Raw genomic sequence first — 23,241 nt, forward strand, 5'->3', positions numbered from 1 at the left:
ATCCCAGGGTGCGGAGGGGAGTTTGGCAGTGCAGGATGCAGGCCTTGGCTCCACCTGCCCAAGGCTGCAGCGCAGGGAGTGTCTTGAGGATGGTCTTGTGCCACCGTTGTCACCCTGACCACCAGTTTGCAGCCAAAATTCTGACTGTGGCAGTTGTGGGAGACATGTCCTCCCTCCTACCCATTGTGAGGAGGGGGATCCTGGGCGTGCCATGTGTTTCCATTCTGCATAACTCTGGGGAATGTGGGACTGCATGTTCCATCTTTGGGCACCCGTATAGCTGGTCCTCAAGGGCTTGGGGCAGGGTCTTTGGGGAGTGGAGGCCGTGTACTCGTGCCAGGCGTGTGCAGACACAGGAAGCATTCATTGAGTACCTGCTGTGTACCAGACACACAGCGTGAGCAGGTGGTCCTCAGGGAGTATGCAGGCAGGTATAATAAGAGTGAGGCTCAGGGACAGTGGGGAAGAGCCCACGGTAGGGCCTTGCCTTGCTGTAGGGTCAGGGGACCCTCATTCCTCCTTTCAGGCCATGGAGGGACAGGTTGGCCTGGCAGTCACAACCAGGATAGTGACCCCCAACCCCATGCGGAAAGCACGTCTGCTCTCAGCCTCTCTCACCTGGATGGGCCTGGTGTTGCCCAGGAGCAGAGCATCCTGAGTAAGACAATCCTGGGGGGATCCCCTCTTCTGCCCCCAGCAAGGAAGCAACACTGCTGCTCCTCAAAAGAGATGTGGCTCCGTGTCCCTCAGCCCCCACACCCCCCATCTTGGGGTCCCACTGATGGCAGAGGAGGGGCCCGTGCCCTGGCAGAGAACATGGCAGCAGTGTGTCCTGTCTCCACCGAGGAGCAGCTGGCCAGGGGCAGGACCTGGGACTATGTGTCCTTAAGGCCCTCAGTGCCTAGTCAGGCACCACTAAACCTGACACCTGTGAGTGCTGGGGTCTACCCTGGGGCCTTTCTGCACACAGGGCAGTGCTGTGAGGCGGGGCAGGGACCCTGTGGTCAGGCTGCCTCAGTTTCCCCAGCTGCAGATGAGGCAATAGTAAGGGCCCCACAGAAGCTAGGTCAGCCCTGCCCCGGGTCCAGTGGCCTGTCACATTCCAGTCTTTATCAGGAAACTTTGTGCTGAGATGGGGGGGAGGTAGGTACCATCTACTGGCCTGAGAGGCCCTGACTGGCCGCTGGGCAGGTGGCAGGCTGAGGCCACAGCCGTGGAGGAGAGTGGCCGTGGGGAGGAGAGCACAGGAGACCCCACACCAGCCTGAGGTGGGCATGGGGGTAACCTCTCCCAGTTTATGGAGGACACTTGGGCACAATGTGACCAAGGGGCTTATCCATGCTCACCCAGCTGGGAAGCAGCAGAGTAAGGGACAGACCCAGCACCCGGCTCCAGAGCAGGGCCCCCCTCACCCTACAGGGTTAGAATCATCACCCCCGTTTTTATAGATGGAGCCACAGAGGCCTCTAGAGACTGGAAGCTGACCCCAGGGCAAGGTTGGCCAAGGGTGGCCATGGTTGAGGGCTGGGGTGCATCCTCTGGGGCCAGGGGGCTCCCTATCATCCTCCGCAGATAGAAATTTCTGTGCAGTGGGCAGCGATGGGCCGATAAGCTGCCGCTGGCCAACCGCCGTGGTGCCTGCCCCCTATCAGACCCCAGACAGGCCACACTTATCGTCCGCCAGGGAAGCCAGAGAGGCCCAGCGGGTCCTTATCTCAGGGGCCGCCCGTGCCAGCGATGGGACAGTGGGGCTTTGCCAGGGCCTGGCCAGGCCACTGTCCCCAAAGACAATGCCCACCCCAGTGACCTGCTATGGGCACGGGGAGGGCAATCGCGGCCTCTGCCCACAGTCCTGGCCTGCCCACCCCCCTTCTCTGAGCCTGAACCGCTCCGCCCATCCTGGGAGAGCACCTCCACTCCCTGTGTCTCAGGGTCTGTGTCTTGTCTATGGCTTGCAGCCACTGCTCTGTCCCCACCACCCAGCTTGGGGACCTGGCTTATGAAGGCAGCCTGGGGGACATCAGCCAGCTTGAGCCCCAGTGCACCTTGCATTGTCTGGCTTTAGAGCAGTGACTGGGCCCCTAGCATCTCCCATCTGGCCTGCGTGAGGCAGGACGCGGTCACCTCCCAGAGCCTAGGGCTCAGCACACATCTGGCACAACGCGCACTGCTTACATACACCTCTCTATGGCTGTCATCTGCTGGCCAGGGTCAGGGTTCACGGGGCTTTCGGAGACCCCGTCCCTTCCCCCTCTATGGGACCCATCACCCAGGGAGCCCCAGGAGCAGGTGACTGCAGCCCAGCAGAGTGACCGGGCCTCAGGGCCTCTCTGCCCCAGCACAGCGGGTCCAGTGGGGCCGCCCTGCCTGAGGTCAAGGCCCAGAGCAGATGGCCACGAGCGCCCCCAGGAGGCACCCCCAGGGCACCAGGCAGGACACACCACAAACACAGGGGCGGTCCTAGATGTGCAGGGGCGTCACAAACACTGGAGTGTGGATCTGGGACTCAAGAGGGAATTCACTGTCTCCTTGATCTGTTCCTGCCCCCACCTGATACCTGGTGACTCCAGAGCCCCAAAAACAGTCTAGGGAAGTGCTCAGGGATGTGTCTTCATTTTAAAAAGTTGTGAGCTGTGTTGGCAGCTGGTGGCTTAGTTCTCAGGAGTTGCTGGTCACCTGGGAACCACTGGCTCTGCTGAGAGGCAGGGTGTGCCCTGGACCATGTCCAGCTTTGCTGAGCAACTGTGGGCTGGTTGCTGACCTCTCAGGGCCTCTAAGAAGAGCAGTAGCTTCAGGGCAGCCTGTGAAGAGGTCATCCCCACAGCACACAGAGCGCAAGCCCCAGCATCCTCCTCCTGCCCGGGTAGCCTGGGTTCCTCTGGGAGCTGAGGTATAGGCAGGAGCCCCAGGAAGGAGGCACTCAGGGCAAAAGGCACTGCACCCCTCAGCCAGCCCAGCCACGTGGCCCCAAGGCAGGGGAAGGCCTCTCTTCGCAGTGTGGTCTCGTCCCCCCAGACACTGTCCCGGGCCCTGGACACAGGAGTCCCCCACTGCACCTGGAGCCAGCTCTCCTGCCACTCAGGAGCCTGGGGCCAGGCTAGGCTGGAGACCCAGCTCAGCACTACTGTGTAGTCTCAGGGGTGTCCCCTCTGTCTTCTGAGCAGTGGACAGTAGCTGCCACCACAGGGGGTGAGGGCCTACACCCACTGCTAGATGAATGCCCTCTGCAGTGAAACGGGTTGGTGTGCTAGGATGTCGTCCACACCGTGAGCTCAGACCAGCCAGCCAGTGAACTCGGAAGTATGCGAGGAGGGAGGTGATCCCGGTGGGAGGGAGGCACCCCCTGCACAGCCCTATAGGGCAAGGAGAACCTATGGTACAAGTGGAGAGCCTGTATAGGGCCTCAGGGGTGCGAGGGAGGCCCCGGGCCTGAGCGAGGTGCAGGGAGGGCAGGGAAGGGGTTACAGCCCAAGGTGGCAAAGGTACCCCCAAGGGCTCGGGGAGGGGGTGCTGGGCTGGGGGCTTTGAAGAGAAAAGGAATTGGAGGCAGGAAGGGGGCGAGCTCAGTATTTTTATCTTTGAAATGACCTTGTGTGCTGGAGGGGCTGGCTGTTTAAAATTCTGATATGCAAATGCCTGAGAGCTGTAATCTGTAATCCCCAAAGCATGTCTGGAGGGCAGCTGGCCAGGAGCTCTCTGCCTATGAGGGGTCGGCCCCCCTGCCACCATCCCATTCCCTGCCCCCCTCCGTCTCCCCACCCAACATCTAGAAAGAGCAGGAAGGCAAGCAGGCAGGCAGCCCCTGTTGGACTGAGAGCCTCCAGGATCCCATCCTGAGCGAGAGTCCCAGGCCCATCACCTATCTCCTGGTCCCCATCTGAGCCTCTGTCCAGTGGCAGTTAGTATGCCCTTGGCCTGCCTGGCCAGGTCCCAGGGAACCAGATGAAGGGAACAGCTGTGTGTTGTGGGGTGGGGGGTTCCAGGGGCATCCTGGAGCCTCCTCTGCAACCAGCCTCGTGGGGTCCCCTCTGGCCTGAGCAGACCCTCAGCCAGCAGAGGGAGGGGGACATTCCCTGGCTGCCTGGGGCGGGGCGGCCTCCTCTGGCTTCCCTCCCTCCCTCCGTCCCTGCCTGCTGTGCCTGGCACAGGGCAGCCAAGAACCGCTCTCCATCTGCCCCCCTGGGAGGCAAGGTCCAGAAGCCCTGGATGGGGAGCAGCATCACCAGCTGCTGAGTGCAGGGCTGTCCGCTACAGGTGCCATGCCAGGCAGGGAGCCAACAGTGAACCTGTAAGACACACAGGGGCTCCCCACCAGCTCTGGGGAAGGAAGAAGGCAGGCGGTGGTGAGGGCACACACGGTGGCCAGCTTTGTGATCAGAGCCCCAGGAGTGGGGTTTCATTCACCCACAAGTGCCTTGGAGTCTGGAACTCTTTCCTGATGACCACTGTTTATGAAACAAAATCTGATTGGCCAGCATCAGGTGTTACTTCTTTTGTCCTCATCTCAGGCCCTGGAGGCAGAGATGGGGAGGCTGGCCATGTCCTCAGAGCCCTGCAGGTCAGCAGAAGCTTCCCCACGCTGAGGCCTAAAGGACCAACAGGAGTGGTGTGCCGGTGTCCAGACAGTGAGCTGACATGTGCAAAGGCCCTGAGGTTTGAGCAGCGTGGGTGTGGCTGGCGCATTAGACAGGATGGGTGCAGATGGGTCAAGGTTTGGGCTCGGTGCCATGGAGCATAGGGAGATGCCGTTGCTGTCTTGCCTATAAAATGAGGGACTGGAAGGTTTTAAGTGAGCTGTTTGGTTTGCTGCCTTGCCGGGGGCACAGTGCTGTGAGGGGCCAGAGGAGGCAGCTGCTTCCTGCTGGAGCTCTGGAGTCTGTCCCCACCGACCCCTGGGGTCCTGGAGAGCCTGCTGGAATCTCCACCCCTGGAGTGTAAGCAAGGGCGTTGGGCTGCCTATCTGGGCCGTGCTCGGCTGACTAATCTCACTACTGGAGTTTCTAGGCAAACCTCAAGGTTTGTTATCGGGCAGCGGGCGGTCGGGCTGCCGAGGCAGGACAGGCTGTCCTGATGGACAGCCCGGGAGATGGACCGATAGGGCCTGGCCGCACATCCCCTCCCACCAGCTCGGCATGTGTGGGTGGGAAAAATCATTTCAGCTATTTGGCGTTATCGTGGGGCCTGGCACTGCAGCCCGATAGGCCTATTTGTCTTAGATTAACAAGTGGGGGAGGGGTGAGGGAAAGGGCAACGGCGGATGGCAAGGGTCAGCCTGGGGTCAGCTCCATGACCAGACTCAGGGGCTGGGTCAGGAGCCAGCTCTTGGTGTCCCAGGGAAGGGCGTCCACATGATGGGGCCCCTGGGGGACGTGTGCCAGAGACCCACACAGCAGGCCCTCCCCGTGTCCTGAGCCTCCCCTCTTCACAGCTGAGCAGACCGACTCCAAAAGATGGGGGGCAGTCCTGAGGGGGAGTGTTGTGCACCCCTGGGTCGGGCACACCGCAGTTGCTGGTGACAGTGGGGGTGGTTCCCCCTTAGGGGTGTGTCATGGGGGTGACACAGGCCATGGAACCAGAAGAGCACAGTACCTATGGCCCAGCAGTAGGCAAGAGGAGGCCATTTATTCACTCCACAAACACTTGTACATGTGTTAAACACCTGCCTGGAGCCAGCAGTCAGGTGGCTGGGGAGACAGACTGCCTGGAATGGGGGCAGTGATGTCACGCGAGGAGGAGCCATGCCCCACCAAGCCCACCCTGCACCCAGACCAAGAGGCGAGAGCCACTGCTCTGGGGCTGGTACACCAGGCAGAGGGCATGGTCAAGGCGAGAGCCCCAAGGCCGGAGCATGCCCCACTAGGTCCAGGGTGAGTGCAGGGGTGAGGAGGGAGGAGGCAAGCTCAGAGCAAGGGGGCTGCATCGCAGAGGTGGTTGTCTTGGAAACGGAGTTCAGCTGTCACAGGTTCCGCCAGCACAGGCCCAGGGTGGCTGACTGATCGATGGCCACCTTGGCTGCCCACTGCCCCTGGCCCTGAGCCAGAGCTTTAGTCCCTGGGCCAGGGGAGGGGCCTGAACCCTCCACCTGTCCACCTCTCTGAGCAAAGCTCTATAGACAGGGCCCCCAGACCAGGGCTGACAGGGGGGCCATGCATGAGCTGGGGGCCTATAATCTGTGGCTGGCCGGGCCCACACACATGCCCGGTGGGCACTGGGGGCCGGGCGCCAGGCTACACACAGCACCTCGGGAAGGCCAGGTGCAGAGGGGGGTCTGCAGCAAGACCTCCTTGTCTCCCTCTGGTGGGGGCCCTTGAGGCATGGAGCTGGCCCCAGTTGCCCCCGGGGCTGGGCTGCTGACCCCTTGACCTGGGGCAGCTCCTCACTACGATTAGTGGCTCCTTACCATGGAGGTGCCACCCACCTGGCATCCAGATGGGCCCTTGGCTAGTTCTGTCTTCCACCCCCAGCAAAGACGCCTGGGTCCCAGGTCCCCTAGGGGACCTATGAGGGGGCAGATGGCCAGTGAGCAGCTCTTCAGCAAGACTCAGACCACCGTCCTGCCAGAACTCATCCCCATTTGCTCACTTGCTTGTGCTTTGGTTCATTGAGCACCTACTACTAGACCACCTACTGTCACCTACTATCTAGTCCCTGGACTAGACAATGGGGTCACAGCATGAATAAAACAGCCTGGCCACTGCCCTCCCGGAGCCACAGCCCATGGCAGAGAGACAAGGACTAGACACTAACACCAGGAATGTTGACCAAGGAGAGCAGAGGGAAGGGGGTGGCACCCATGGGGATGTGCACAGACCACACACGGCGACCGCACACAATGGGGGAACCACCCTATGGGGTTCAGCCCAGCAAATGCCCTGCATTGGGTCTGCGGGGTGGAGGGAGGGCTGGGGGCTGGGGCTGACCACTGTCGGGGCTGGGCTGGATGGGTTCAAGGGTGGACTTGAGATCCCTATGAGATGCTGCACTCTGTTCTACAGATATGGACATTGAGGCTGCCCCAGTGCTACTGCTGGACACTAGCACTGGAGGTGCTAGACCCCCATGGGGGGACTGAGCCGCCTCCTGGGGAGTAGCCCTCTCCTAGCCCCATCATGCGCAGTCCTCAGGGACTCTCCCAGCCCCTCCCCTGGTGTAGACACTGCCTGATGGAGGGCAGACGGGCAGCACAGTGGCCGACAGGGAGCATGGTCAGGGCCCGAGTCCTCCGCCATCCGCAGCGCATGGAGGCCCAGCCTGGCCGCCTGCCCTGTACTGCCCGCTGACCTCACCGGCCTTCCGGGAGCGGCTATCTGTGGCCAGGGTGGCCTATCTCGGCCGCAGGCGCTAATCGAGCCCGGCTTCCTCCTCCGCCCTCCCACCCGGCTTCCTGCCCCAGCCAGACCGCCCCCTGGCCCCAGGCTGTGTCTGTGCTGCCGCCTGGGCCCTGCCAGCGCCTCCCAGATGTCAGGGCGCTGCCAGTCTGGGTCTGCCTGGCTGCACCTGGGGGGCCCCTTCCAGAACTTTCCTTCCCTGTCCTCCTCCTAGACCCAAACCCAGACTCTCCCCAGCCAGGCCATGTGGCTGGGCTGCATCAGCTCAGTGTGCTCAGCCTGTGGCCTCCACAGTGAGTGGGCCACAGACACGGGCCTGGGAGACACCCAGGGGACAACAGGGTGGCATCTGACACAGGCCCTTCCTGCCACAGCCTTGCTGTCACCTACGCACCAACCAGCAGGGCTCCTGCCCTGAGACCAGCACTGGTCCTACCACTTGGACTCCTCTTGGTGTCACTATTGGCGACACTAATGGTGGTACTGTCCCTATCGTGTTAGCCCTGACCAGTGGGGTCCCCACCATGAGCCTCCACCTGTCCCCCCTCACTGGGCTCCTAGGCCTACTGTGCCCGTCCGTGGGCTTGGGCTGCTCCTCGGGGACAGGGACAGGGTATCTGGGCTGCCTGGAGGCATGAGGAGGGCTGGGGCTGGGCTGGGGTTGGCGGGCAGCAGGAGGGCTGCACAGGCAGGGCGCAGCAGCCCCTGGGCACGGTGTGGGCCCTCCCTGTGGCCATGCAGCCTCTGCTGGGGTGGGCCAGCATCTCCATCAGGCTGTCCCCCCTGCCCCGGGACGGAGACCAAGGCAGTGCTGCCCTGGTGCCGGCCACCGGCTGTCACAGGATCCACCCCAGCCCAAGAAGTGGGTGTCAGTCATGCCCACCTGACAGATAGGGAAACTGAGGCTGGGGGACATGCAGCGGCCCTCTCAGAGCCAGGATGGGAGCCGGGCCCTGCCTGCAGCCCTCCTGCCCGCCCCTCGGGCTTTGACACGTGGTTCTCCGAGACCCCCTCCCCTGCTGCCAGCCAGAGCTCGCTCTGTATTTATTTATTTATTATTCCTCTATCTTTGTACGTAACTTCTGATTTCCTCACCGTGTTTTTCCATTACGGCGGCGGTGGACGCGGCCGATAAGATCGGTCCCCGGAGATGGGACAAAGGGGCCGCCATTGGCTCGAGGGCTGGTCATATCCTGCCCGAAAGGGCCGGGCTGGGCCCGAGATGTGGCGTGATGCTATCACTGGGGCTTTTGTGTGTCGTCGTGGGGAGGGGGCCCCTTGTCCGCCCACCCCCCTGCCCCAGACCCGCCTTCACCCCAGACAGAAGGCAGATGCCCCTCCTCGCCACCCCGCCCCCAGAGGACCAGGCCGTGGCCAGGCAGGTGCTTGTAGGTCAGGGCCTGCACGGGGCGGGCTGCTGGGCCCTCGGCTTCCCTGAGCCTGGGTCGTACCCCTGCCGCCAGCGCTCACAGACACCCGAGTGCTCTGGCTGGAGCTCCAGCTTCTAGGAGTTTATCCCAGAAGAGTCCCCTCCCCATGGACAGGCCGAGGGTGGCGAGGAGCGCCCTCATGGCCATCTTGATGATAGGAAGCCATTATTTATTTTTTGCTGACCTACGAAATCTCTGTGAGAAGAGGGAGAAATGATTCTAAAAGAAGCAAATTCCCCACGAATCCCTAGACGTTTTTCCCTTGTGCGCACCTCCCTGCACACGCTCGCATGGGTTGGCCATAGGCAGCACTGAAGGCTGCAGGCAGTAACAGCGGAGCTGGGGCTGACGTCGGGTGGCCGCGCTACCGCCGCCTTGGTCCCCACTCTCCCAGCCTTTACTGGTTCTGCTGAATTCCCCTTGCCCCGCCCCAGGCCTGGGGCAGCCGCAGCCCCTCCCCTGATGGCCTGGGCACCTTGCCGGGTCTTCGAGGGCACGTGCTGCCACCCTGGCACATGAGCAACAGGCAGGGGTGGAGGTGGGAGCGAGCCCCGCACTGCTGAAGCAGAGACACCGTCGGGGTGTCAGCCATGGGCTCAGCGAGAAGGTGCAGAGACCCGATTTGGGGCCCTCTGGGGTGAAGAGGTGAGGTGGAAAGGAGCTGTATGTGCTTCATGTGGAGGGCAGGGCTTTCTGTGTCCAGGCCTCTCGCCCCCCTTTCCCAGGCCCCAGCCCAGCACTGTGCCCTGCCTCCGCATCCAAGGACCTGAGGGACAGAGCACTGGATAGGGCTGGACCCCTTGAACTCAGCCACCCACCTTTCCATGTGGCCAGGTCCTCTCTGACCCTCGGTCTCGCCTGTGAAGGGGGAGAACCACCCCCACTATGGCATGGTGGGAGGGGGAGGGGGCCCTGAAAGCAGGTGTCTGCAGCTTCCACACAGTGCGGGCCACTCCCTGGGACCCAGCTTCCCTCCCATGTGCAGGGGCGTCCTTTGTTGGGTGGGACCAGTGAGAGATGCAGGACTTGTAAAGGATCTGCAGGTGCTCTGGGATTATTGCCTTTTCTGGGAGGATCTCCATAACCCCAAGGGGTTCACTGGGCCATAGACAGGGGCTCTGTCCCATTCTCCATGACGGCGGCTAACCTCAGTGCTTGCTGTTACCCAGGCCCCACCCCTGGCCCCTGGCAGTGACAGCAGGAGGAGGGCTGTCCCTTCACCCTTGCACCCTCTGCTTCTGCCCAGACCTCTCCCTTCCCACCCACCTACCCGTCCACTTACACAGGAGAGTCTGGGCCTGGACCCCTGGCCACGTCCCAGCCCAGGCAGGGAGCAGGGTGGGCTGGCCAGGCTGGAGGCCAGGAGCTGGTGAACTGGAGGCCAGTTGGGAAGGAAGGGCCCTCAGTGGCATTGCCCCCTGGGGGCCAGGACACCAATAGGAGCCAGAGGAGCTGTTTGCACAGGAGGCATTTCTTTGCCTTATCACACATCCTGCTTCCAGCCTGCTGCCAAGACAGAACAGGGCTGGGAGGGCCGGAGACCCCCACCCTGGCTCCCAGGCCTCAGGGTCTCCCAAGGCCAGAGTAGCCAGGCCTGGGGACTGATGGGACTCCTTCTGCCCACTTCCTTGCTGGGAAGACTGAGGCCGGGAGACCCAGGGCAGCTGGCTCTTCATGAAGGCCGGAGGGACTGTGAGTTCTCAAACAGTGAAGTGCCAGGAAGGTGGCATCTCAGGACTCTTCAGAAACCTTGGGGTGATGCAGGGCAGCAGCCAGGGCCCAGCGTGCAGACCACCCCGTCTCTCCTTCCTGCCCATTGAGCTGCTCGTGGCTTTGTGGGGGGGCGGGGGGGAAGGCATAGTATCTGGGAGCACAGCCCTCCCCCAGAAACCCTGGGTTGGAGGTCCAGATGGGGCGACCAGAGCTTGAGGCAGCCCTGCCATAACGTCCCCCAGACCTGCCTCTGAGCTGCCTGCAGGGCCTCTTCCAAGGCTCGCCCTGTCCCAGCCCTGCAGACCCCCTTCCCTTAGGGCCGTCACCCCATGGATCCCCACAGGATCCCCACAGGCCCCACCCTGCACTGCCCGAGGATCCCTGGAGGCCCCAGCTCCGCCATTAGCTGGGGCCAGGGTTCAGCCCGATAAAGATGGGCTGTTGTTCTGTGTCAAAAAATCAATACTTTCCAGCGATGTTCCAGCGATAGCAAGAGAAGTTCCCAGGCACCAGCTGGTGGGTGGGGCGGGGGCAGAGCTGGGGGCTGCAGCGCCCCGGGCTGCCCTCCCTGCCCATCCTGCCCCCTGGTCAGGGCTGTAGACCCACAGAGGGGACCTCAGTGCCCAGCCTCCCGCCCTTGCTACCCCGGGGCCGGGCAGGGTATTGTGGGGAGGTTCTGGGCCATGGCCCTTCTCCCGGGCCTATGGCTCGTCGGCTGCTCTGGGGTGTCTGGCACTGACTCTGCTTCATGCCACCACCCTCCAACCCAGCTGCCACTGGGTCCCAGGCTCTGCAAGGGCCTCCCAGACACAGCCGTCCATAACCCCGGCCTGAAGGTCCAACGGCCCACGGGAGAGGCTGAGTGAATGGAACAGAGCGTTCCCCCCCCCCCGCCCCAGCTTTAGGTCAGAGGGTGGGACTCGGGGGTGCAGCAGAGCAGGATGCCAATGACATCGCCCCCACTGCCAAACCAGGCATACAGAGGTCCCAGCCAGGGAGGGTGTCGATAGCCATGTCCTGTGGTGGCACTGTGCCCGGCACCCGCTGGCCCACAGCAGAGCCGACCTCTGTGTGCCCCGGCCAGCGCCCCCCACAGCTGGTGCCCAGGAATGTCGCCTGCCTGCCAGCTCCACCCCCAGGCTCAGGCCCGCCCCACGTGATACAGCCAGAGACAGGCTGGGCTGGGCGAGCCTCACTGAGCGGCAGAAGGAGGGTTAGGACACGTGGCACCACGCCCAGTGGGCGGGCACATGGGATATAGGGCCACATCCAGTGGAAAGTACCCCCAGGCAGGTGCAGTGGGCCAGGCAGCCCGCTGGGGGCTCCTGGCAGACAGGCCCCCGCCCCAGGGAGGAGCTCCTGATGAGGCCTCAGGGTCTGAGGGCTGGGACCCACCGGCTCCAGCCTCGCCCCGCTGCTTAGGAAGGAAGGTTCTGGGCTTGAAACCCTTTGAAAACCTCAGGCCTGGATGAGAAAGAAAGCCTCCTCCAGGGAGGCCTCAGGCTCTGCACACCCCACCCAGCCTGGACACTTGGGGTGCCTGGGGACCAGGTGAGGCTAGACACCTACAACCAGGCCTAGAGGCCAGTGGGGGGCCTCTGAGGGCAGAGGGCACCAGGGGCCAGGGCCGAGAAGCCAGGAGGCCCTGCGCAGCAGGTCAAGATGCTCCCCGGGAATGATCTCTCTGACTCCCCATCCAGGACATGGGCACTGGCCTTGGTCTGGGTCATATCTCCAGTGTCCAGCACTCCGTACGGAAGCTAACACAAAGATGGCTGAGGACTGGCCCTGTGGCAGCACCCAGAATAGGTGCAGGGGGTGGGCCGTTGTCCCCGGGAAAGGCGTTCACTCTGAGCAGCCACAGCCCTGCAGGAATGTGAGCCTGGCTCTGCCACGCGTGAGCCCAGAAGTCCCAGATCGTAGGTGAAACCTGATTTTTGAATGATGACAGCCAGGGTCCTTGTTTGTATACGTGTTCTCAGGTCACAGGTCCTGGCCCTCCCACCGGGGTCTGGCGCTCCCAGGCATGCTCTGTGGGGCAGCCTGGGTGGACAGCCTCACCCTGGGCCCCTGGGAGCCACTAAAACTCTAAGACTTTAGGTGACTTGAGCTGGTGATCCAGTGTGCATCTGTGGCCCCTACCTGGTCTGATCTGGCCGACAGCGGCGCACATCAGATGCCCTGGGGCCTGGGCATCAGGATCCTCTCCCATCTGCCCCACTCCATCTCGTTGCTCCTACCTGTGAAATGGGGACAGGGCTGTGCTCCTGGTCTGGGGCGCCCCACCACTTGGTGTGCCAGGTTCACTGTGAGTGAGGACATGCTGCCTGAGTTGGGGTCACTGGGCTCTGTGGCCTCAGACAATCCCTCAACTTTTCCAAGCCTTGCTTTTCTCAGCTGTCAGAGAGCAAGGGAGATGGACCCTAGCACTTTATCCCTGTTGTTCAGGTGTGGGAGCCTGGGGCCTGAGGTGGGGTGGGGTCTTCCCAAAGGTACTATGCCCCCTATCACCATGACAGGGAGGGCTGGAATCAGGCTCCGCCCCTTTCTTCCTGTGGCATTCAGGTGTGGCTTGATCCAGGGGACATGCTGGCTGGCTGGTGCCCGTAGCTCTGAGTCTCCTGGTCCTGGGGGCCCAGACTGTGCCCTATCTGCATTCCCCATGCCCTGCAAGGTGGGGTAGCACTAAAGACAGCCCCAAGCCTGTCAGCACCCTGGGGCAGGGGGTTCCCATTGCCCCAGGCCTAAAGAGGCCAGCCCAGGGGAGAGGCAGCAGCAGGACAGGCTCCTATGCAGCAGCTGGCAGCCCACCATGCACAGAGACATTGCTGATCCCCCTGAACATGCCCCACACCTTCCTTGTGCCCCCAGACAGGGGCCTCCTGCTCAGCCTGCCCCCAGCCCCCTCCTCTGGCCTCATTACCGCATCTGTAATTAGGAAGCAAAATAGCGGCCAATGGGATAGGCCCAGCAGGTCAGGATGTTCCCAGGAACTGATGGGAACTTGCCCCCTCCAACCAGATCAGGGAAGGACTGCACACGCTGTGGCACCACCACCCCCATCCCGGCTAGCAGGCTTCGTGGCCACAGGCCTGGGGCTCCTGAGCTTCAGCTGGTGCCCACCCACCTGGCTGGGCTCTCAGCTCATCTCAAGGTGATCATCCAGGAGGTGGCCCTCCATGCCTGCCCATGGCCCCTGATTGGGGCATGCACGTGACCAGGTTCTGCCCGCGCCCCTCATGTGCAGGTCCAGGTCTCCCCATGTGCTGAGCCAGGGGTACCCAGGTGGGCTGGTGGTGGCTCAGAGGCGGGAGTGGGGGCCGTGTGGTGCTATACTTGAGCCCATAGGAAGCCCCCTCACCACCCAGAGCAGGCTCTGGTGTCGTCTGTTTTAAGAGTGGGTCACCCCATGGCCCAAAAGGCTGAGAGCCCTGACTGCTGGGGGGCCGTGCTCGCTGCAGTGCTCACGGAGCGCTCGCTGTCCGGCCTGTCCTGGGCTCATCTCACAGCGGCAGAAGCCAGGGCGGGGAGGAAGTGACCGTCCAGCGGGGAGATGGCCATTGTGGGACACAGACCCGGGTTCTAGAGCTCTTGGGGCTGGCAGAGGCTTCACCACGCCCACCTCAAAGCAGCACCGTTCCAGTAGGATGGTCAGCCCCTGGACAGTGGCCACATGGGGCAGGAGGAGGAGCTCCCCGGCCTCTCCCTGTCCTCCTAGGACCCCACCTGCCACCGAGCTCATGGCTGTTTCAGGAGGGTTATGCTGAGGGCCGGGGAAAGGACTTTCAGCCAGGAACCTGGGCAGGTCACTCCACGCACAGGCCCCAAGGCTGGTGCTCCAGGTCACCAGGGTCCAGGGAGCAGCATCTGCAGTGGGAGGGGCTGAGCGAGTGAGGAAGGGGTCTTCCCGGCTCCTCGTCCTGGGACAGCGTGTGCCGGCTGACCCCGGACCGCCCTGCGTCTGCCCTGTGACCTTGGAGAGCTGTTCACCCTCTCTGGGCCTGGTTTCCATGCTGGCACAGGACGTTTGGAACCACACATGGCTTCCTAGCCTGCCCCGCTCTGGGCCACACCCACAGAGAGTTCTGGAACCCCACAGGGTGGGGCCAGCTCGCTCCTGGGGCTTTCTTCCTTTCCTTCTCCCTCTTTTTCTCTCCCTTTTTGGTGACTTTTATCAAAGGCAAACAGCGTGATCCCCGAGATAGGGCCACTCCTGACAAGGCTGGGGCCAGCTGGCCCATGGGAGCCACAGGGTGGGGCCAGGCGATGGGCCGGTTAGATCAGTGAGTGCTGGCGGTGACCCGAGTCCAGTGTGAGGGCTGGGGCTGCAGGGCAGCTGGACTCTGTGCTCTGCTCTGGGGGCCACTGGCCATTAGCACGAGCGCAGCCGGCAGGGTGCAGAGGCAGCCCCCGAGCTCAGACACTCCCACAGACCACTGGGCTCCCCCTGTCAGAGCCACAAGCTAGCCTGGCGGCCGGGGGTGGGGGCTGAGGCCTGGCGGGCTCTGGAGCCTGGTGGTCTGGGTCAGAGCCCCGGCCCATCCATCAGCAAGGTCTGGTCAGGGCTGGGCATGATTCTGCAGACCAGAGCGTCCTCACTGGCTCACCCTGCACGTTGTGGAGGCTGGCGCCCAAGGGCTCTGCAGGCTGTGAGGCGGGGCGGGGCGGGGGCTGGGGCTCAGTGGCCACCCCGGGCTGCGCCACACCACCCGGGACAGCCCAGGGAGGAAGAGCAGTGCTGGCCTCAGACTGACATGCTCGCTTTACCCAGAGCTACCAGCCCAGCAGGTAAACTGAGGCCGGCAGGCACAGGGCAGAGACAGGACCTGGCCCCGGCCTGCTGATTCCAGACCCTCGTTCTCTCCCATGACACCGGCTCTGTCAGGACCCCAGAGGTGGGCCTGGAGCCGGCCTGGGGTGGCCAGCAACGCTCAGCCCGGCCTCCTTTGTCCTCTCAGGACGCCGTCTGAGAGCTTTGGGACCCAAACAGACGTTAAATCGTATAAATATGCAAGGGCTGGATCTGTCATCTGCTTCCTCACAGATGCTTGGGGGGCGAAATTGAATCCCCGTGCAGTGTGTTTGTTCTGGAAATAACGTGCGTGGGGTTGTTTGCCGGCATAAATTAGTCTTCGTCCTGATGCTGCGTCTGTAGTGATAGCCTGACCCCTGTGGGGCCCCTATGGGGCAACCCCCTCCCCAAGGAGGCCCCTGCAGAGGAGAACCAAGGACAGGGACAGGGCAGGTAGGGGCCCGGCTGCGCTCCTGCCTCACGCCCAGCAGTGTCCCTGCCTCCCCACTGCAGCTGTGTCCCCACCTCCCCCCCAGCAGTGTCCCCACATCCCTTCCAGCCATGTCCCCAATTCCCCACCAGCCGTGTCCCCACCTCCCCCCCAGCAGTGCCCCCACGTCCCTCCCAGCTGTGTCCCCACTTCCCCCCAGCCGTGTCCCCACCTCCCCCCAGCTGTGTCTCCACCTCCCCCCAGCAGAGTCCCCATCTTCTCCCCCCCAGCAGTGTCCCCATCTTCTCCCCCAAGTAGTGACCCCGCCTCCCCCCACAGCAGAGTCCCTGTCTTCTCCACCCCCAGCAATGTCTCCCAGTACAGGGAAGGGGGTCAGGACCTGACCGTGAGTGTGGCTGGGGCTCTGGTCCCCAACTCCCCTCCCTGTTGCAGGTCTTGAGCCAGCAGTGTAGCCGCACTACGCCTCAATTTCCCCCTCGGCGCCTGGGGGGGAGCTTGAGTGTGACGGGGAGGACTCCTGCAGACGGTACCAGGCGCGAGGCTAAGGCTCAATAAAGGGGGGCCAGGGATCGGGTTGGGATCATGCGTTCTCAGGGCAGATGGTGTCACCCCATGTCTGACTGAGCGGGTGGAAGCCATGGGAGGACGTGAGGGGATTGGGAGGCTGTGGAGGGCCAAGGGGGGACCTGGAGGGACAAGGGGGTTATGGAGGCCGTGGGAGGACATGGGGGGATGTGGAGGCCATGGGAAGATGTGGAGGGCCGAGGGGGAACCTGAGGGGACGAAGGGGTCGTGGAGGCCATGGGAGGATGTGGGGGGGATGTGTGAGGATCTGGGGGGACGAGGGGGTCGTGGAGGCCGTGGCGGGACGTGGGGGGATGTGGGAGGACCTAGAGGGACGAGGGGGGCTGTGGAGGCTATGGGAGGACATGAGGGGATGTGGAGGCTGTGGGAGGACATGGAGGGCCGTGGAAGGATGTGGGAGGACCTGGGGGTTGAGGGGGTCTTGGAGGCCGTGGGGGGACATGGGATGTGGAGGCTGTGGGAGGATGCGGAGGCTGTCGGAGGATGTGAGGGGATATGGAGGATGTGGGGGGATGTGGAGGCTGTGGGAGGACATGGAGGACATGGGGGGATGTGGAGGTAGGATGTGGAGGCCATGGGGGGACGGGGGGAGGGCGTGGGAGGATGTGGGGGAATGAGGAGGACGTGGAGGGCCGAGGGGGGACATGAAAGGATGTGGGGGGATGTGGAGGATGTGGGGGGATGAGGGGTGCTGTGGAGGACGTGGGGGGACGTGGGGGGCTCAGGAGGACCTGGCTGGTGCAGGAAGAGAACCTAGGGATGGAAGGAGGCTGCCTGGGAGGAGGACACCGCCACCGGGAAGCCCACCCCAACCGGCCCACCATCACAGCTGCCGCCGCCCAGGTTTCCTAGGAGACGCGGGGCAGAGAGGTTCTGCCTCCCTCATCCCCCTGCCAGGTGCCCCCCTGGGGTTTTGTGAGTGAGCGAGCACTGAGCCAGAGTCCAGAGACGCAGCCTGCCGTGTGGCTCGGGAGCTCTGGCTCTTCTCGAGGCTGTTTAAAAATAACCATGTCTCCCTGCCTGTCGGTCCCCCCACCCCCACCCCCTGCCAGCTCCCACCCCCAGCCCCGCGTCCCCCACCCCTAAGCCCCTTGCCCTCACTCATCTGCACTTTTATTCCCTCTTGCCCTTGAGCTGAATTCACCTCATGAGGTTCCCCGCCTGCCAGGATTGGGTGGCCCCAACCACCCCCACTTTTCTGATGCAATTTTGCTTCTGGTTGAGAGAGGGTCTCTGGTAGGTGCTAACTGGGCTCTAATACAGCTTGACCCTATTTATGCTATGCAAGGGATTGGACAGGAACTGTTTGCTGGAAATAAGTTGTCTGAGTAGATGGATGTTGAGTGTCGCCAGGGCCACCACGTACAGTTGCACAGGTTGTGCACTATAACAAGGGCTCTTGGTGAGCTGGGGCTGAGATCCAGCCATGTTCCCTTCACCCAGCCTGGTATCTGCCATAGCCCTGCATGTCCCCACAGGGGGTGCCCTTCCTAATACACAGCACCTGGGAACCGGCCTCCCCAAAGCAGGAAGTGGGTTTTCACAGGGACCATTGCTCTATTCCCAGCCCAAGTTCCTGGGCTCCCTGGCCTCCTCACCTCTCCCAGGCCTTAACCAGCCCCCAGCAAGCTCTGAGTGGTGGGTTCTGCCCTGAGGCCTGCAGAATGGCAGCCTTTATCGGGAGCCAGCCCTCCCTCTGGCAGTGCATGATACCCAGAAGATGGAGTGGCTGCCGTGGGAAACGCCAGCCACGCTGTTATCTGGGAGGCTCGGCCCGCCGGCCCTGGGGCTCCGATTAGGCAGCGTGGCTGTTTGCCTGTGGGTGCCCGCGTGGGCGGGGCGGGGAGGCACCCTGGCTCCCTCCTTCCCTGCATCACTAGGAGGGCCAGGCCCTGAGACAGAAAGCTCAGGACAGCACAGCCTGGGAAGCCTGGGGCTGCCCACATCCCCCTCAGCTCTCGGGGACCCCCCGGGCCAGCCCCCCACGTGCTGAGGGATGGTGGGCCTCCAGCCTCAGTGAAAGGTGCCCTCTCCTGATGGGGCCTCCCTGTCCCATGAGTCCTTCCACATGTTCTGGACGCTAGCAGGGAGCTCAGTGGAAATGGAGGGGCTCTGGGTCACCATCCATGTGGTGTCTGTGGTCCCAGCAGGAGAGATGGAGTCCAGAGAGGCGCGCGGGCTTCCCTGTTCTGATGCCCACATGCAGGCGGACCCCCGGATTCTTAGAGGCTTCTGGTCACCTGCAGAGGGGCAGGCCACAGCATGAGGACACTGGACGATGCCCCCCTGACCTACCGCCATGAGCTGGGAGCCGGGAGTGCGGTGCCCAGCCAGGCTCAGTCCATCGTGGGCTCCCACGCATCAGTTGGCTTGACGGACGGCCGGGTGGACAGACCATGCATCCCCAGCCAGCTTGCCTTTAGATAGCTTTATGCTCCTCCCTCCGTCCCTCACACATGCCAGTCCCCTGAGGGCCAGCCGGGCAGGGAATCAGGGACCCACATACACCCAGGGCCCTGGGTCAGCGCTACAGTGGGGTGGCCTGGGTTCAGATCCTGACCTCCTGCTGCGTGGCCTCTCGGGACCTCAGTGTCCTCATCTGGATCGGGGATGTGAAGAGAGGACCAACTTCATGGGACCATTTGAGCGGGCGTGGGTGACCTTGTGGCAGCTAGACATACTCCCATCCCTGAGGATGGGCCCTGCAGGGCCAGGGAGGGGGTGGCCCATGGGCAGAGCCCTGGGCTGGGGCCCCAGTGTCCTGGCAGGCTGGCAAGGGACGTGGCCCCTCATGGGCAAGCTGCAAAGTGACAGAGCCTGCCTCTGCCCCCCTCTCTGGGGGGCTGATAAAGGGGCGCCGGTCTCCTCGGCCTCGTCCTGGTCCCCTGCCATCTTATCTGCCCCAGGGAAGACAAGGACCCAGTTAGAACGTTTTAGCTGGGCCTCCTGGCGTATTTACACGTTATCTCTGCCATTAGGCCGGCAGTTATCTGATAATCGGGCCCATTAAGGCCACAGCCTGCCCGATCGGGGCTCCAGGAAGTGGGGCCGCCGCCACAGCCTCGCTTGGGGACCAGGCCAGGCCACGTGAGGCCTCCATGGGCCCAGGCAGCCCAGATGGCACCCGATGCACGAGGTTGCTGGGCCTTCCTAGGCAGAGGGTGTGGGATCTGGAAAGGGTCCCCCAATTGAGGGCATGACCACCCCGGTCCCCTTGTCCCATGAGGATGCAGAGGCAGGCACATGGGCAGGTAATGTGCCAGGTGTGAAGCTCCCAGGGCAGCCTTAAACTGGGGCCTTGGGGCCTTAAACTCTGAGAAATCTGGGCCAGACATCCCCGATGGAGGTGTGCCAGGATTGTGTGCCCTTTGGCAGCTCTGGGGGATGGTCCTTCCTGGCTCTCAGGGCTTTGGGGGCTCCTGGGCAGCTTCCTCCTTGCCCGTCACGTAGTCCCTGCCTGTCTGCATGCAGCCTTCCCCCCATGTCTCTTCTGTATGTTGTTTATAAGGACATGTGTCTTGGGATTTAGGGTCCCACCAGGTAATCCGGCATGGTCTCCTCTCGAGCTCCTAATGTAATTGCATCTGCAAAACCCTTTTTCCAAATAAGGGCTCGTTCACAATTTCAAAGTGGTTGTATCTTTGGGGCGCTCACATTCATGTGGGTCACATGGTGAGGCTGGGCTGAACCAGGAGCCTGACTGCAGACCCTCTTGGACCCCAAGTCCCACCCTAGGGAGATTGACTGCCTCCGGGGCTCACAGAGGCCCATATGTCTGTTTTAATGTAGCTACACCTTGGGGTGGCCCTGCAACAGGCACCATGGGAGCCGCTGCCTGGGCCACAGGTGCCATCAGAGCCCAGAGAGTCTGCTGCCCCCACGTGGCACAGGCAGCTGCAGCCGCCCCCCCCCCCCCCCCAGCCTCTTACACCTCTAGGAGAGGCCGGGCAGAGAGGCAGCACAACACAGGACCCCAACCTTTCCAGAAAGTGAGAGGAGGTCCTGGGATGGGCAGCCACACTGGGGTCCCTGCTGATCCCCGAACCTGCTGATTCACAGGGAGAGAACGGAGCCTATGTCAGGGCCACCCAGGTGCAAATTCTGGCTTTGCCGAGGGCCTTGGGGTGGAGCATGGCTCTTTGACTTGGTTTCCCCTCTGTGAGCTCTGTGCTGAGCATAGTGGTGGGTGAACAAGCCCTGTGCAGCCTGAGGAAGCAGGGAGTGCTGGGGTCCCCACCTTAGAGATGTGGAAATCAAGGTCCAGCATTTCCACGGCTACCTCACAGGCTTGCTCTATGGATCTGGGGGCTCCAGCCAATGGGGAGGGGCAGGAGGCAAGCCTTATCAATGCCGCCGTCCACCATGTGCCTTCCATGACATAAGCTGCAGGGATGAGCCGGCTCTATGCGCACGTTCCGGGCGGCCTCATGGCCGCCACCCTGTGCTACATGAGACGTGTGTCCTAACGGGGCAGCATGGTCCACCTGCTCAGTCCAGCTCCAGGCACCCCATCCTGCCACCTGCTGTCCCTCCCCAACAGGGCCTTGCTGCAGGCGCTGGCTGGGCTCCCAGCATCCAGGCACTGACCGCTGTCCCCATATCACAGGCCCAGGCCACAGGGCGCCCCCCACCACCCGGGCAGCTGCTCCTGGGGGGCCGGGGACTGCACAGCTGGACCACACCCGGGCAGGTGGCAGGGCGGGATGGTCCCCTCAGCTGGGCATGCCTCATACCCGATACTTCTCCCCACAGACGAGCTGGAGCTGGTGCTGCAGGACGGGCAGAGGTGCGTGCGAGCTCGACACAGCCTCTCCGAGGGCCTGTCCTGGGGCCCCTTCCATGGGAACATCCAGAGCAGAGCCTCGTCCCCTGGGCAGGTGGAACCGGTAAGGAGCCCTGACCCCAGCAGCCCACCCACCAGCTGCAGGACAGCAGCCAGGGCAGTCTGGCCCAGGGCACAGAGCCCTGCCACCCCTGGAGCCAAGCCCCAGTTATACTCCAGCCCAGAAGTGCCTGCCCCTCTGAGTGCGTCAGGAGATGGGCACCTAAGGCCTTGGGACCAGGGCAGCAGGAAGCAGTTGACTGGGAGTACATGGAAGGCTTCCTGGAGGAGGTGGCACAAAGAGGGCTTCCTGGAGGAGGATTCTTTAAGTGGGCCCTTAACAGAAGAGTAGAAGTTGGCAAGACAGAGAAAGAAGGTGTTTGAAGTAAGGAGGCAGCAAGGGGCCACATGGTGGCTGGATGTGGCCTTTGTGGGCAGGGCAAGCAATGAGGTTTTCCAGGAGCTGCAGCAGAGGCTGAGGTCCGCAGAGGCTGAAGTCTATTCTGTCCCTGTGGGTCTTTCTGATGATGGGGGGGGGGATGTTACCTCCCCCTGTAACTATGAAGCCCACCTGGGCAGTGACCTCCCGCTAGACCCTGCCATCACCAAGCAGTCACTCGTGTCGGGGTTACTCCTAGGCTGCCTCTGGACAGCAGGGTGGCTCTGCATCCTCTCACAGGGGCACAAAGGCTCCTTTTAACATACGTTTCAGTGAAGAAAGGGCACCGATGCACCGGAAATGGGTCAGCACGTCAGGCAACCGAGTGGGCAGCACACGGTGAGACAAGAACCAGGAGGCCCCTCCCAGCCCTGACGCCGGCCACTCGAAAGGCCAGGAGGCACCCTAGGTGGGTCCCCTAAGTCCAGGCTCAGGCACCCAGACATGCAGGCATAGCCATGGCCCAGGCCCTCCCTGAGTCCCGATGTGGCATCCAGGTGCACCCTGTGGTGCTGGCCTCTGGTCAGCAGGCAGTGGCAGGACTGCAGGGAGAGGTCTCCCCACATCTAGAGGCCAGATGCTGCCCTGACAGTGACATCCAGCTCCAGCCTGGTGCTCCGAGCCCCATGTCTCAGCCACAGAAACCAGGGCCCGGGAACTCGGCCTACAGCAGCATCCCAGGGCTGGTGGACAGTTGCAGGTGCTCAGTCTGCCATTCACAGTGCCCACCGCATCAGAATCTGGGCTGGAGCCTGGGCCTCCGGAGATGGGGCTGTCTCCCAGGGTCTAAACGTGCAGCCCAGCTGTGCCCCCCCCCTCCCCGGGCCATCCACACAGCCCATCACAGCCAAGTGCCCAGGCTCAGAGGGGTACATGCCGGCCTCAGCTGCTCAGCAAGAGGCTGGCCCAGGACCAAGGGCCTCCACCCCCATGACCAGGTCATCCCTGTGGCACAGGGTCCAGATCCCAACACTTCCCTCATGGCTGTTTCCTTCCCTGGCAGGCTCCTAAGCTACTTGAGCTTCTGCTTCCTGAGCCCATGGGGCCTCAAGGGGACACAGGGAGTCCCTGAAGGGTCCCTGGGGCCCAAGCCTGCAGACCCTCCAACATCCCTGCAGAGGAGAGGGTAGGCGGGCAAAACTGCAGCTTAACTGCAAAGTGGGGCAGCTGGTGGCATGCCCACCTCCCAGGGCAGCTGGGCAGGTAAATGAGGTGGTGCCTGCAAGGTGGTTACCACAGGGCAGGGCTTGCTCAGCTTGCTCTTGCCCTGTGGCCCAAGCAGAAAGAAAATAGCGGAAATCAACTGCAAGGCATGATTTGGCTCCAAGGAGGGGACGGAGACTATGGTGTTCAGAGCAGTTCCTTGAGGCAGTGAGCTCCCCATCACTGGAGGCATGCAAGCAGCAGTTGACTTTTCAAAGGGTGGGCTGTTGGGGGGCAGTTCAGGGCTGGGAGGAGGAGTGGCTGGCTGGGCTGGAGCTCCCTGGCTCTGAATTCTCATAAGCAGTGACAAGATAAAAGTGTGCAGCTGTGTGTGGCCACACCCCTCTCATCAGCTCCCTCCTGTGGGGCAGTCAGCCCCTTCCAGGACAGGTGTCACTCACTGCACACACTAAGGAGCACCCATTCTTACGCATGGGCCCTGGTCTTCCCTGCCCGCACCCTGTGAGGCATGCTCCCC

General features: G+C 62.8%; 1 protein-coding gene across 1 annotated transcript in view; it reads left to right on the forward strand.

Moving 5' to 3' along the window:
• The window catches only part of ZFPM1 (zinc finger protein, FOG family member 1), a 68,533-nt gene that overhangs the window by 29,490 nt on the left and 15,802 nt on the right, over window positions 1-23,241 (forward strand). The window contains exon 4 of the mRNA XM_055307238.1: window positions 21,052-21,185. Coding sequence (XP_055163213.1) covers window positions 21,052-21,185 — 134 coding nt within the window. The remainder of the gene's footprint in view (window positions 1-21,051; window positions 21,186-23,241) is intronic.

Source organism: Nyctereutes procyonoides, unplaced genomic scaffold (genome assembly GCF_905146905.1).
Source record: "Nyctereutes procyonoides isolate TBG_1078 unplaced genomic scaffold, NYPRO_anot_genome, whole genome shotgun sequence".
In the NCBI taxonomy this organism is placed as follows: Eukaryota; Metazoa; Chordata; class Mammalia; order Carnivora; family Canidae; genus Nyctereutes; species Nyctereutes procyonoides.